A 13,525-nucleotide genomic window follows, 5' to 3' on the forward strand; every position below is an offset into this window, starting at 1 on the left:
GGATCCTTTGCTTGTAGTAATGGCTTGGAAAGAAATTGGTTTCCTCTTGGGTGGCATATAGCTAGGGTACAGCTCACTCTAGACGGTGTGTGGGAGGTGAGGTTGGGCGTTTGGTCGCTCCTCTTCGGAATCTTCATTTCCCTTCAACGAGTAACAAATCGTTTATGCATGCTTCCCGATCCAGTCATCCAGGTGGTTACGAAGGTCTAGTCTTGGTCAGGGATGCCAATGGCTGCTAAGCCCACTCGAGCTCAAACTTAGTAGTGTACGGTATGGTTGGTAAACCGGACTCATCCGCGTAATTGGTATTTGATGGTTATTTCTCTTTCCCAGCCTTCGTTTGGCGGCCGTTGGGTTCGGATTCGGCACACAGTGCACACTCCGACCTTGTCCATTGGCTAAGAAACCGTCTTTTACGAGTACCATCGGTCCTGTTCCTAACAATAGGATTCATGAATGAATGGGACATCTCAAGCGTTCATGAAACAGAGCTTCAGTGGAACACGTGGTGTGCATGTACACTGCGTGTGCCTTCCTACTGGATTTCATGCTCCCAATTTGTTCCATAAAGGTCAGCTACCCAGGATTCCCGTGGAGCTCTGACGCTTTGGTATTTACAAACTCGTGAATAAATAGGAAGAGCCCGATTGCGTGCTGAAAAGTGGAGATAAACACGATAATATTAACTTGAAATCCCACTTCCCCCTTCTCCTGAGACTTTATAAGGCATATCTTCTTTTTTCCGCCCTTCTTTCCCTCTCCTTCCCCTCTCTTTCTTATCCAACTCGCTTGATTAATACACTTTGTTTTGCGGAAAATTTCCTCGCTCCTCAGGTAATGGCGGTACTTCTTGTTATCTTGAGAGCTGATCAAGATTTATGGACCCGTCCCATTTTCCTAGTTTTTCTCACATTCAACCGACCATTGTACTTGGTATCTTTGTATTGTACAGTAATGGCTTACAGTGATTAGAGGAGGCGTGAAAAAAGTTTTTTTTCACACTACACAAGAGACGAGATATTAGATCATATAACGTATGTTTATAATCATCAACCTTTCCACTTGTTTCGCTTCCCAACGAGAAATCTCTTTTCTCAATATCTCTTTGCAACCATCTCTTAGGATGTTTGCCAAGAGTTTGGCAAAGCACGGACAAGCCTTTTTCATTCCCATCCATTTTTACGCCGTAAGAGTTGCAAAAAATCGGCTCAAGATTGATCTTTTATTAGGTATGTTTTCTTCGTCACCCTGAGCTTTCAATCTTGGCGTTGGGCCATGGGGAATAATAAAAATCTCTCACATTCCCAAGAGATTAAAGAAGTCGTTGCGGGGCGTAAAGAATTGCTCCACTGATCAAAGCAAAGAGGAAAAACCGTCGCAAGGCCATGAATTGTCTTAATTTAGCGTCTGGCTTGATGCCTTCGAAGGTGAAACAAGAAAACGACCCATAGTACTTTTTAGAGGTAGGGAATGAATGAAATGAATGACGGGAAGTTGATGTGCCCCATGAAATGGCCCCGGGCCAGTGAGACCTGACCCATGTTTCTACCTCCAATTTAAGTTGTACCATGGGCTTAACTGAACCTTAAGTTGCAAAGTGTCTTGGTTGGTGCAGACCTTGAACGGCAAGAGCCGTGGAATTGTCCTTGAACAATGCAACAATAGACATGAGTCCCTTGAGACTCAAACGCTTTGCATTTAGATCGTTATGTTGGATCTTGTTCGTGCCAACCAAGAATTGAGGAGGGGTGAGTGCTCTTAAACATTAAAATGGTCCATTATGACAAAATAAGGAAAGAAGCTCGACTTCTTTTTCCCGGAAAAAGGAAGAAGCCGATAACAAGTTAAGCAAGATTCGTGAGGGTGTTCTACGATAGGGGGAATCGAAAGGTGTGGGTGTGTTGTGGAAGGTGTTTTTGATCTTCATGTGATGGAAATAGAATCGTGAGGAAAGATTTATTGGCCTCATCAACAAGTCTTTATAGATGTCGTTGCCCTTGCCTTCTTGGCCGCAAATCAAGTCACCCTTCGGCAAGTCTCCATTGAAACCGGTCCCTTTTCACCCTCTTCTTGTTTTTGGCATCATCGCCCTCATTTTCTCAATATTTTTTCCTACTTGGCCACGGTCTTGTCCAACTTCTTCGCTTTTTCTTTGGGGGTACTTTTTCCAGGTTTTTGTCTCTTCTTGTCACTGATGTCACCCGCATTGAATGGAGGGGTTGAAAATTGGCTTAATTTCGGTGTCATAACTCAGTTGGCTCAAGTTCTGGCCTCAATTGCCTCGCAGGGACAAGATCCTCTCTTTCATTCACGGGGAGCTTTCCCTCTTTTCATATGTCGGCCAATGTACTTTTTTGTCATTTATATACTCTGCACCGCCTGTTGTCCTACTGTATATAGAGCATACCCCCGAAAAGAACCTACTCATTTAGTCGTACGGCGTATGAGCTCAACCATCACCAACCAGTGTGCACAAGACTATAAATGAGGGGTGACTGTCCATGTGAAGGCAAAAACAAAGTTGGAAATGAGTGGAGGTTCGTTTCTCTTCCCAGGACTCGTTGTTGCTGTCGTTGTTGTTACTTTAGACAATGTGTCACTTGGTTTCGAGGAATTGACAAGCAATATAGCCTTTGACGCAATGTTCGTCTCTCGGTGGGGAAAGGATGCCGGGACTACACGAGTCAAGTGGATCAAGTGTCCTTTCAGAATCTTCTCCTATCTTCTTGTTTACATTGGCGAAAAAAAAATCAAGTCAAAGCACGTCCCCAGTACAACTCACCATATACAGAAGTGGGATGGTGTGTCCAGGTCAATCGAGTGTCCTTGTTACGATGATGATGCTCTTTTTGCACTGTCAAGTTAGGTAAGGCTCTCCGAGGAGAAGAAATCGCCAGCTTTTGAAAGGCCATGTTCTTGAAAAGGGCAAATATCACACTAGAGACTAGAGAGAGATCAGAAGGTCCAAATCCTGCTCTTCTTGGGCGCCTCGGTTTGGAAGTACGTACGGTAAGTAAGAAAGGGTGAGTGAGTGAGTGAGTGGCTGGTTGACCCTGAAGAAGAAATGGATGATGCTGACGATGGGAAAGGTATGTAGGCACCAATCATATGACTCGTTCACTGGAAAAGAGATAGAGAGAGCGGGTAAAGGCCCTGGGACAAGCCCCACCTTCACTCACTAAGATCTCACGTGGGTCTCTTTTGAGATTGGAAACAGCTCAGGATGAAGGGAAGAGTCAAGGCATGTTCGTGGAGAAAATGGAAAAGATAAATGACCCCAAATGATGTCCCCCTTTTCTCTGAGCCGGGTGTAACTGAAAGGTACAGAAGTACCTATTCAGCTTAGTTTTCAACCAAAGTTCACTCAAAAATGGTAAGCGTTCTTTGCCAAAATTGGCCTTTGCCATTCTGAGCCAACAATCGGCGCCGCCATCATTCTTCCTTGCAGTTGAACCCGGATGATGCATGATCTCCGTTTGGATCCTAAACTCAGAATGGTTGGCCTTATCTCTCATTCGAGAAGTAATGCAATCTAGGCGAAGAGGGACCGTTCTTCTTCAGTATGGTCCAAACCGAAACTTTAAGCCGTTTTATGATCATGTAAAACCTTGTTCTTCTTCGCGTCGTTTCTCTTGGAAATTTGGAAATTCTCTCTTTGCAGTCCTCCGGACTTCGTGTAGCGAAGGTTAGTTCATGGGAATAAGTTCACTACAAGAAGAACAATAGAGCGCCAAAATAGGGAGGTGTTAACACCCACAAGCTATTTGCAAAAGGGATCTTGGTTCTGGTCGGACATGTGCTATTTTTTTTTCACTTCTTCCCCCGTGTCTCGCTCTATGATCGTGAAACGAGGGGAGAAAATTGCATTGTTCAGCTTTATGCCAGAAGGGAATTTTAAAATCTTCATGACACGGACCCCAACCTTGGAAAAGAGGCCGTGGAAAATGCATTTAATGGGCGGAAAAACATGTTTGTGTATGTTGTCTTTTTCCATGAAAATTTGAACCTCATCATCAGGGATAGTTTGCACCCGGTCTTTTATATGCGGTTGGCCATTCGCTTGGCTGCCCACATGGAAGCCTTGAAATCAGAGATTTCAATCTTTAGTAAAGGAGCTCCAAGCTCTTATAAAGAAATGTTTGTGTATTCGTATGTAGGTACAATATGTATGGCTACAAAAATCAAAAGGTGCCTTGGTTCGTCTCGCAACCAACCAGATATTGTGTAGCCTTGTTGTATGTTTGGAAGTGATTTTTGAAGCGGAAATTTTGTTTGTCAAAATGCAGATTCTTGAAAAAAGAGCCCCAGGGAAGCAAACTTTATTCTCGTCTGCCTCAAGCCTTCACTTTTCAGAGATAAGAATTTGATCGAGCCACTGTCATTTTTTCTGTCAAGGCAAAGTCACTCCCAAAAAGAGCTGAGTTAAGGCTGTTTTTACCACAGTTCACAATCAAATCCTTCAAAATGCAAAAAAATCTGTTTCTACAATCAATACACGTTATCCTTACCGGTTAAGATCTTAGTTTCACCCTCAGATATATGCGCTATAAAAAGAGGGCATCCTATCGGGCCGGATGATGATGAATGTCCTATCTTTTATCCTTGAATGAACCCCAATGAGCCACATGACACGGTTTAGGCCGGATAAGGGTCTTTCCATTCCAATAGAGATAATAGAATATTCTTGCCAATTTTTCTCCTCATTCCTATGGCCTACAAACGCCACTGCAATAATATGTACGTACGTACGTCTTTATGTATGTATGTATGTATGTATTCTGCAGTGGTAAAAGAGCTCAATGCAGCTCTACCACTACCAGGGATTGGGGGCAAAGATCCCTCCTTCATCGTCTCAATCCATGAGGGGAAGGGTATCATCAGTTTTTGCTATAATATTCCCATCTCCCTGGTTCTGGTCGTCCTCGTCGTCGTCCTCGACGCCCTTGTCACCAACTCGTTCCCAAATTGGACCCTGAGACCCCTTGTGGATCTCCTCAAGGCTTTCCCCCTCCTGTCAGGCTATAGAGGGAAAAGAAGGGGCCTTCTTTCGTCACCTACCACAAGCTGTAATATCTGGCTGAAGTGGAATTCTCCAATACGGATGGTCTTTGCTTTTCTGTCACACGCATATTGCCAAAAACTACGAGATTCCCTCTTTTAGCCAGGGATTTTCCGGTTTTTCGTTTCTCAATCCAATGGAAGATTGCTAGTGCCAGACAACACAATAACCACTTGGCTAGGGTTGTATCTTGAGGAAATGATGTTTTTTCCCTAACGAGTCCCGACCAGGTACCACCTAGTGGGTGTTCCCCCACTTCTCCAACCATTTCTATGAGAGTGCCTTTCGCAATAAGTGGAGCCAACTGGAATTTCAGGAGCTTCTGGTATCCCATATCGTCTCACCTACGCCCTGAGAGGACGGAGTACATCCATAGATAGTAATACGCGTATAAAGTGAGATGGATGCCAAAGCGTTTATTGTGGTGTTCCGTGGACCTCATGCACCCGAAATGGCCAAAAAGCCAGCAAGTGTTCCAGCCGTGATCGCCCCATGTTCCACTTACCTTTTCCTTCTCGGGAGACTAGCGGATCATCATGAGTTTGATTTATGGTAATGGCATTCAACTTCCGGCTTCGATAGTTTTCAATTGCATCCGTGAAGAAGGTAAGAAGTCAAGGAGATATTCGTTCTTTCTCTTTGTAGCTTCAGCATATGGATGAAGATCCAAGCCGGTTTTTTTTGGCCTCGTTCTTCTTTTGACTAATGAGAGTCGTCAAATGGCCAATGAACTGAACTTTTTCATCTTGAGGGCGCCCAAGTGATGCACGAGAATCCTAACCAAGACGTGCATCATTTGAGCCTTTTAATGCCCGGATTTGCGAAAGACTCAACGCTTGAAAGTTGTTGGTTGTATGTGAACCTTTTATATTTGGCTTGTCTGGAGAAAGGATCAAGTAAAGTGGGCGTTTCCATGGATTTAGTCTTCCGGAAAGTGCGCTTTATTGAAAGTGCGAAGAGGACTTGTTTGTTGAGAGATTTTTGGGCATCCCACGAACACTGAGTCCATCACTTGAGAATCCGAGGGGAAAGGGAGAGAAAACAAATGATAAATCCTTTGTTTGTAGATGATTCACTCAGACAAGTCAAGAGGCCCTCTCGATAAACGGATAGGATTTCCAGGCCTTTTTCATCTGGACTTGAAGTGTTCCTTGAAGGAAAGTAAACCCAGTCTATTGATGTGCTTCATGTTTTGCTTCCAGACCTCCTTAGAGGAGCCTCCTACTACGTACGTACAGGACTGCACTACCTCCTCGCTCCTAATAATAAATGTGTGTTTTTGTCGAGCCCCAGTCGCTCTTCCGTCTCTAGTGAGTAGCCAAGGAATACGAAAACATAAACTGGCAATCCGATAGGGTAGGACGATCTGTTGTGAAAAAGACTACTTTTCTTGGCTCATTGAGACTAATTCATCTCATCAAACATGGAGCTGTCAGGAGATGGCTTGTCTTTCCTGGTTTTTTTCCCCTTCCTCTGTTCCTTGGTTCTCGCTGTGGGACTCAGATTCAGTAGAATGGTGGGTGAGTAGGAAAACGACACAAAAATAACTCTTGGATGAGCCTTTATCAAGGCCAAAATTGGCACTATTCCTTGTCATTATCAATGGTTTGCTGTGACAAACAGTCATTCCGGACATCTCATTGCCACCTTCCCACCTTGATTAGACCGCTTTGCACTAAAGCTTTATATTAACGACCCAGTTGGAAGCGGTCATCACGGCGATAAGTTCGATGGCCTTTGATTGATGCACCTTCAGAGTCCTCGGTATCAGTCGATTCTTTTCTTTCGCCATCATTATCATCATTGATTCTCCAATCGCCTATTCCTTCTTCTCCATTTCCTTTGAATATTACTCCTATTCCACTTCCCGCACTCTCCCCCTCTCTCGCATAAACGGGGATTGGACCCAAAACATGAGGGTGGTTCCAAGCTCCAAGTGGGTCCCATCCATTCTAGCATCCCCCTTCTCAACGTGGTAGCAGTAATATTCTCATTTGCTTGGGCTTCTTTCTCGATCCAGGAAGTCTCTTCATATTTGAGGAGACACAAGAAGTGTTTGCCATCATAGAAATGAGTGCCCCAAGAACTATATACTCATCATGATTCCCTTTAGCGCTGAGATCAGCGAGGGGAATCCAAGGGAATTTCTGATGTACGTACTACCGTATTATTGAGAGTGTTCTTCTCTGTATAGCGGGCAATTGGCAAGATTGAACATGTTTACTTTCAAAGATTGTGAGACACTGACAAAGTGACCCTCTTGGGTAGTGCCGTCACAAAATGATCAGTAAGAATATGAAGTTGACAGCTTAGCTTTTTTACGTGTTTCGTGTAAATCAAGTATAATCTAAAATAAGTTACTGCTTCATTGATGTCTAGTCAATATCAGAAGCCCTGACGGCTGGAAGGAAATGATTGCTCATCTCTTATAAGCAAGCTTAATGGTATCGTAAGATAATGGGCCACATTTCATTGTTTTGATCTGATTTTTAAACGCCCTTCTTTTCCTTACATTTTTTTTGTTTTCACAAGTACACTTTGACGATAGTGATTCGACTTCTTAAATCTCTTGAAAACCATAAAAAAACAAAAAAATCAATAGGATAATTATGTAGCCCTAAACGTATAGCAATCAATCATATGTTTAACGCTTACATGCCTCGTATGTTGTTGGAAAGTGTTGCAGTTTTTTATATTTAAAATCGATTAGGTTTATAAGATCTTTGTGCATTGGTTGATTGATTGAAGAATTTATAGATTGATTCGTTGAAATAATGATTTTTGCCATTGGCCCACATTTGCGTGGTATTGGTAGCTGTGATTGAAATGAAAATGATCGGGCATTTTTCGAACGAGACGCTGTGGTGGAAATTATTGGAAAATCCGGAATCAATATTTAGCAAATTTTATTTTGTGCGCTCCCATCTTTGAATATTTGCTTGCCCTACAAAGAATGACCGATATTTTTTGGTATTTTTGCTACCGGTAAATTTTGGTTGCAAATTACTTTTTAGTTGAAGAGGTTGGTAAATACATTGATCTCGGCTCTAAGAAACAGGAAGTCCTTAAAGGTTCTACTTGCAGGAAACCTTCTTAATCTAGCACGGCATTTTGAAGGGTGCACCACAAAAAAAAATCACTTTGAACTAATGAACGGTTCTCTTCCTCCCTTTTTGTAGGTTTCTTGGCTCAAGAGACACGATGACACGCCTCATCTTCTAACATTTGGGCTCACGACTTACAGCAACGACGCCCGGTTTCAAATTTTTCATGAGCAACCCAACGATTGGAAATTGCAGATCCAGTTCCCTCAGCTCAGTGATCAAGGAATTTACGAGTGCATGGTCTCCGCCAATCCACCTCTCATTCGCCGACTTCGTCTTCAAGTTGTTGGTGAGTTGTTATCCGTACAGTCTTCTACAGACATTTGTGCGTAGATGCTAAAAACCCAAAATTGAAGTCAGTTATGTCGATCGAAGGAGAATATTATGTCGGAACCGGAGGTTGTCTGGTTAAGATCCCAAAATTGATCCCTGAAAACCTTTTCCAAATATTGGACTTTTATACTGATGCGGAGATAATCAGGACGAAATGATACAATTTCATTGTGTCTTCCCATCAGGGTTTCATTGTATCGCTCCACCAACTTTGCATTTGAGCATGTGTTCAGTGTGTTTAATACTCAAACTCAAAATGGTCTTTAATCTTTGAGCACGAGTGTCCTCAACATTCTGCTTTAGCTTGTACGCAGACCAAAACTAGATGAAAACCCTGAAGTAGGATAGGCTGAGAAACGTTCTCCTAACTGACGTTTCACGAGAATAAAGTGCAAGCAAGAGCAGGACGACGGTGAACCATCCAAGCATTCCAAGGTGCAATGAATCTATTGGGTTGATCAATTAACCTGCGTGGAGTCCGTGAAAGATCTCGTCGTATGGGCCCTTTCACTTACTTCATCCGAGGCCAAGCTAGGACAGGATGAGGGCTCGAAATTTCGGACATTTATCTTCATTCCTCTCCATCTCATTACATTGCTGAATAAAGGAATGCATGCAATTTTGAAAAGAGTCCTGGGAATGATAATGGCTGTTGTCCGTCAAATAGTCGAGTGCATCTCCGATGACTTTCTCCAACGAAGATGTAGATGTGGAGATGTAATAACTTGTTTAAAAGAATGATTTTTTTTTCCTGGCATTTGAATTTAGTTCAGAGGCAAGAGAATAAGGGTCACGTTGAGGTATGTCCAGCAAGATGCTTATTGATCCTCCCAAATCGTTCTTTCATTGAGGCCTTGGCAAGAATTTCCCAGTGCATCTCAAAGGCATGAATGAGAATTCCATTGCTGTGATCCCGTCAGTCTCTAGATCTCCCTAGGATGTAATTCAGTAGTCTTGGTCTTTTCCGATCTTCATCCACGATCCAAATCCGAATTCCACGGAGTGAAAAAGTTCCAATTTGGTCGTTATTCCTCATGGAAAGTTATTGGAACATAAATCTAGAGATCTTTTCTCATACTTTTTTCTCCTCTTCGTCTCAACTCTCGAGTCGACCAAGGGTTTAGGGACTTTGAAGGTGAAGAGCAAAGAAAGGGAAGGACTTCGAGGGAGACGAAGTAGAATACGAATTGAAAGCGAAAGAGGAATAGCAAAAAAACCGGGGAGCGAGACGTCGCCATTTTCTCTTTTCCCTTTTGCCTCTTCTCCTCTCCTCTTCGTCCTCTTCTTTTTCTTCATGGTGTCAGATGCTCGACTCTCAGAGAGTGAAAAGAGATCGAAAGACTACGTAAGTCTTGGCTGGCGGTGATCCGATCGAGAGGTCCTTTTTGTGACACAATTCGCCTCCCTATTTCTCTCGCAATGCTTTGATATTTGAAACTTGAGAAATCGATATTGCTACGAAAACGGCCTCCATGGCCTCACCAGATCCCTGACGGCACACAATAGAGCGAGTATGGCGATACAAAGCCTGCGTATTTGACACTTGCCTTTGAGCAATATTGTTAGACTAGATTCACACACCCACACACACTTTTGTGCCCTTATTCGAAACCAGTTTGGTTTCCATTGCGACGTTTCGATTGAAGGCCGGGAAACCCTTGTCAGGAAGATACAGGTTAGCCTGAATGGAAGCAAACTGGCGGTATCTGGCATAGTTGGCTAGAGGTTGAGGAAACAGTTCCGGTTGGCATTGGATTGAAATAAATTTGAGTCAATTTTAGACCCCCAGATAGTCCACAAGGAATCTGATGAACTTCCCAGAATATAACAGCATTTTTATCTTCGTTCCTTTGATACTATATGCTAATTAAGAGAGTTGGAATAACCACATTTAAGCCACCAAACTTTGCCACATCCATATGAATAATGATGCCAACATACTGGGTTTTTGATTTAACTCCTATTGTAATAGTTGAACGATTCGTCGGAGTTTTTTAGTAGCTATGCCTTGAAATGAGTTCAGTCGACTCCTCTACATACAAAGTAAGAAAACTTTACTGGTGTATATAGACTTAGCCCTGCTAATTAGACCTTGCAATGATTGTATGAAGTACGGCAATTATCTAAAATGTACATGCAAGCAAAAATTGTAATTTCTTTTTATTTGCTTTCTTCGTGCTCAAAAGGCAAAAAAGCATTTCCCTCACTCTAATTGTATGGCATTGAATTGAACACCTAATACTGCACTGAAACTTTATCAGTGTTTTTTTAAACGTGTAATTTAAGTGAACTGTCTCGCTAATGTTTTGGGATGACTATAATCCAGGGAAATTCATGGGTTGTTTTGTCTTTTAATACTCGTATCATTAAATGCGCACTCAGAATTGGGTAGGTATATTCAATCGAAAACAGGTGTGAAGCTCAATGAGTAATATCTTATTCATGTTTTTTCACTAACAGGGCACACACACACACAAAATTGGACAAACGACCAAAATTTATATTCCATCACACCACATTACACCAAATATTAAGGCATCTGACCGATGCTCTGAGAATCATAAATCATTTTTGATGATCTTTTTACCCCCCCATCTTGATTGAAAGACTTCACCTTGAAAGCGTAAAGTTATCAATTTATGGGTTGTCTTAAATGCGTATTTGAGTGGCTGACCTCACAATTGTGCATTGTGCCTCACAATGCACTTTCTAGTGCATTCATTTTTTTCAAATTTAAAGTAATGTAAGCTATTGCATGCCTATGATAAACTTTTCAGATCGTGCCAAAATGATAGGGTCCAAATATTTCGTTCTACTTCGACTCGTTTTTATCATGGCTGGCCAAGTTTTGGCATATCGAGCTTAGAAGTAAAGCACGCTTGATCCAAACTGAGGTTCACCTAAACGAAATCAAAATCATATAAGGAGGCACTTTTTGAAATTGGAGGAAAAGAGGATCTGTATGTTATAGGCGACATGTTCGTGGGTTTTAAGTCTGTTCAAGCCTACAAATGGAGTATATCCTTTTTCGCTTTTGTCATTAACTTTGAATTTCAAAATTGATTCATGTTTTGTCTTTCCCAATGCTCCATAAGGATTGTGATAAAACAATTTTTCGGTTCTTCAATTTTGACAACTTGTTTTGTCTAATTAGTTCGTGTGGATTCTTCAAAAGAAGCCTGTATTATTTTTCATTTTTACACAAACCTAGCTTGTCAATCGGGTGGGTTCTTTGGTTATGGTTCTGGTCCGGGGTAATATGGTTTCAGGGAAGGAAGTTTTAATGGGTTTCTCCAACACAAAAGCCCCCCTGCAAAACATATCTGTTCAAGTTGTTTTTGTTACCGTTTCCCCACTGAATGAAGAAACCCAAGTATTTGAGAAAGATCTTCCAAACTTTCAGCCTGATCCTTATCAGCCGTCTCTCACTTAAATTGGGAGCAAACCGAATAGCAAATTACTTTTGTTACCCGTAGCAATAAAACGCCCTGGTTAATGACGACCCTGCCATTTTCGCCAACAAGCTAACTCACCCAGTAATCGTCGATTGGCCTCTCATGTCTGAACGTGGGCTCTAAATCACTCAAAATTGATCCCAAGTTTGCTTCCTTCAACATCAGAAGGAGAAGTTTCCTTTGCTTCGTCTCGACTTTGGGATCCATCCTTATTACTTCCTTCCTCATCCCATCGTCAAGGTTAAGGAAGGCCGGAGAAAACATTCCGCCAGAGCCGAGAAATGAATGTGATCCGTGATTGGTTGAGAAACAGGGAGCTCCCCAAAGTTTGCCTGTGAGACAAGGCCAATTACTTGAAGGACCGTCCCATAACCTGAAGTCAAGGGGGAAAGTTTGTCGTGCATTTATTTTTCCCCCGCTCTAGTGTCACAAATACCATCAGCCAAGCAGAGTAATGAACCTCCATGTAGATTGACCTTGAATTCACGTACCATACCATTTAGTGCGCCCTAGGAGTTGAAAAGACTTGGACGTGGACCATCTTTTACCGCAAAACTTGGAATATCACCAAAGATGCACTTCTTAACTGGGATTGCACGAGGGTTTAATAGTTGGAACTGTTCCAACGATCGCTGGTTTTCGGAAGCCATCAACCAAAGATGGGGAGCGCAAATTCAAGATAAATGAAAGACTAAACGTCTCCGCAGATGAAGCGATGAAAATTCTACCAACATTGCATTCTCGTCGGTGCACTGAAAAGGCCAGTAATAATTGCTTACTACGCGCACATGATCTGGCTGCCATTCGGGACTGAAGAGTGCACTTTTTACGGTTGAAAAACACAGTCCCTGTTTCTGTCTTGAATTCGAGTCTTTTGAAGGTGCTTGGGGGCTGTTCAAATTGCAATGGGCTCACTTCATGCATAGCACCGAGAGGCTTTCTTCGATTTGTCCAAGCATGAGGTATTCATCCCTAGTATAATCAATGTAATTGTTCGCCATTTGCCAAGAACCTGGGGACGTCAGTGCTATTGCCGTCTGCTCGTTTGATTTTACCTAATTCCTGTTGGAAAGTTATACACCATTGGCTCCACGTGGGTTTATGCTAATGTAGACCACATTTTGCCAACGAATGTACGACCAAAAACGCTCTCTTTGCATTAAGAATGGATTCTGGCAGACCCATGATAAGACCTCAAAAAAATGCAGTTTTTTCGCCTTGTCTCTCTCTGACTCTCTTGGTCTGTCTTTTTCGTCCTCCAAGGCGTTTCTCCATATTCAAGTGAGATCAGATTAAAACTTATCCACAACTAGTGCTCAGCTGGGAGCTTTTCGTTTTTGCCCCAGAATCCAAATGTGACCAAATTCAAGCATTTGTAAGTGAGACTCTGAGGGATCCAAAGCGATCGAAAAAAAGTAGGCACGTGCTGTCTTTCTTTCATTCTTGGGGCGACTGCTCCTCTCGCTTTTAAGCTCTAACTGACAAGGCCCAAGGTCAGTCAGTTGTTCGTTCTTTGGGATGGCCTTTACTGATATGGCCATTGGAAATGGAGAGGTTTTGTAATCGCGGTTGCT

General features: G+C 42.5%; 1 protein-coding gene across 2 annotated transcripts in view; it reads left to right on the plus strand.

Moving 5' to 3' along the window:
* Window positions 1-13,525, plus strand: part of LOC131879272 (obscurin-like) — a 68,340-nt gene that overhangs the window by 43,053 nt on the left and 11,762 nt on the right. For both annotated transcript variants that reach the window (XM_059225546.1, XM_059225545.1), the window contains exon 4: window positions 8,239-8,452. In XM_059225546.1, coding sequence (XP_059081529.1) covers window positions 8,239-8,452 — 214 coding nt within the window. The remainder of the gene's footprint in view (window positions 1-8,238; window positions 8,453-13,525) is intronic.

Source organism: Tigriopus californicus, chromosome 4 (genome assembly GCF_007210705.1).
Source record: "Tigriopus californicus strain San Diego chromosome 4, Tcal_SD_v2.1, whole genome shotgun sequence".
Taxonomy (NCBI): Eukaryota; Metazoa; Arthropoda; class Copepoda; order Harpacticoida; family Harpacticidae; genus Tigriopus; species Tigriopus californicus.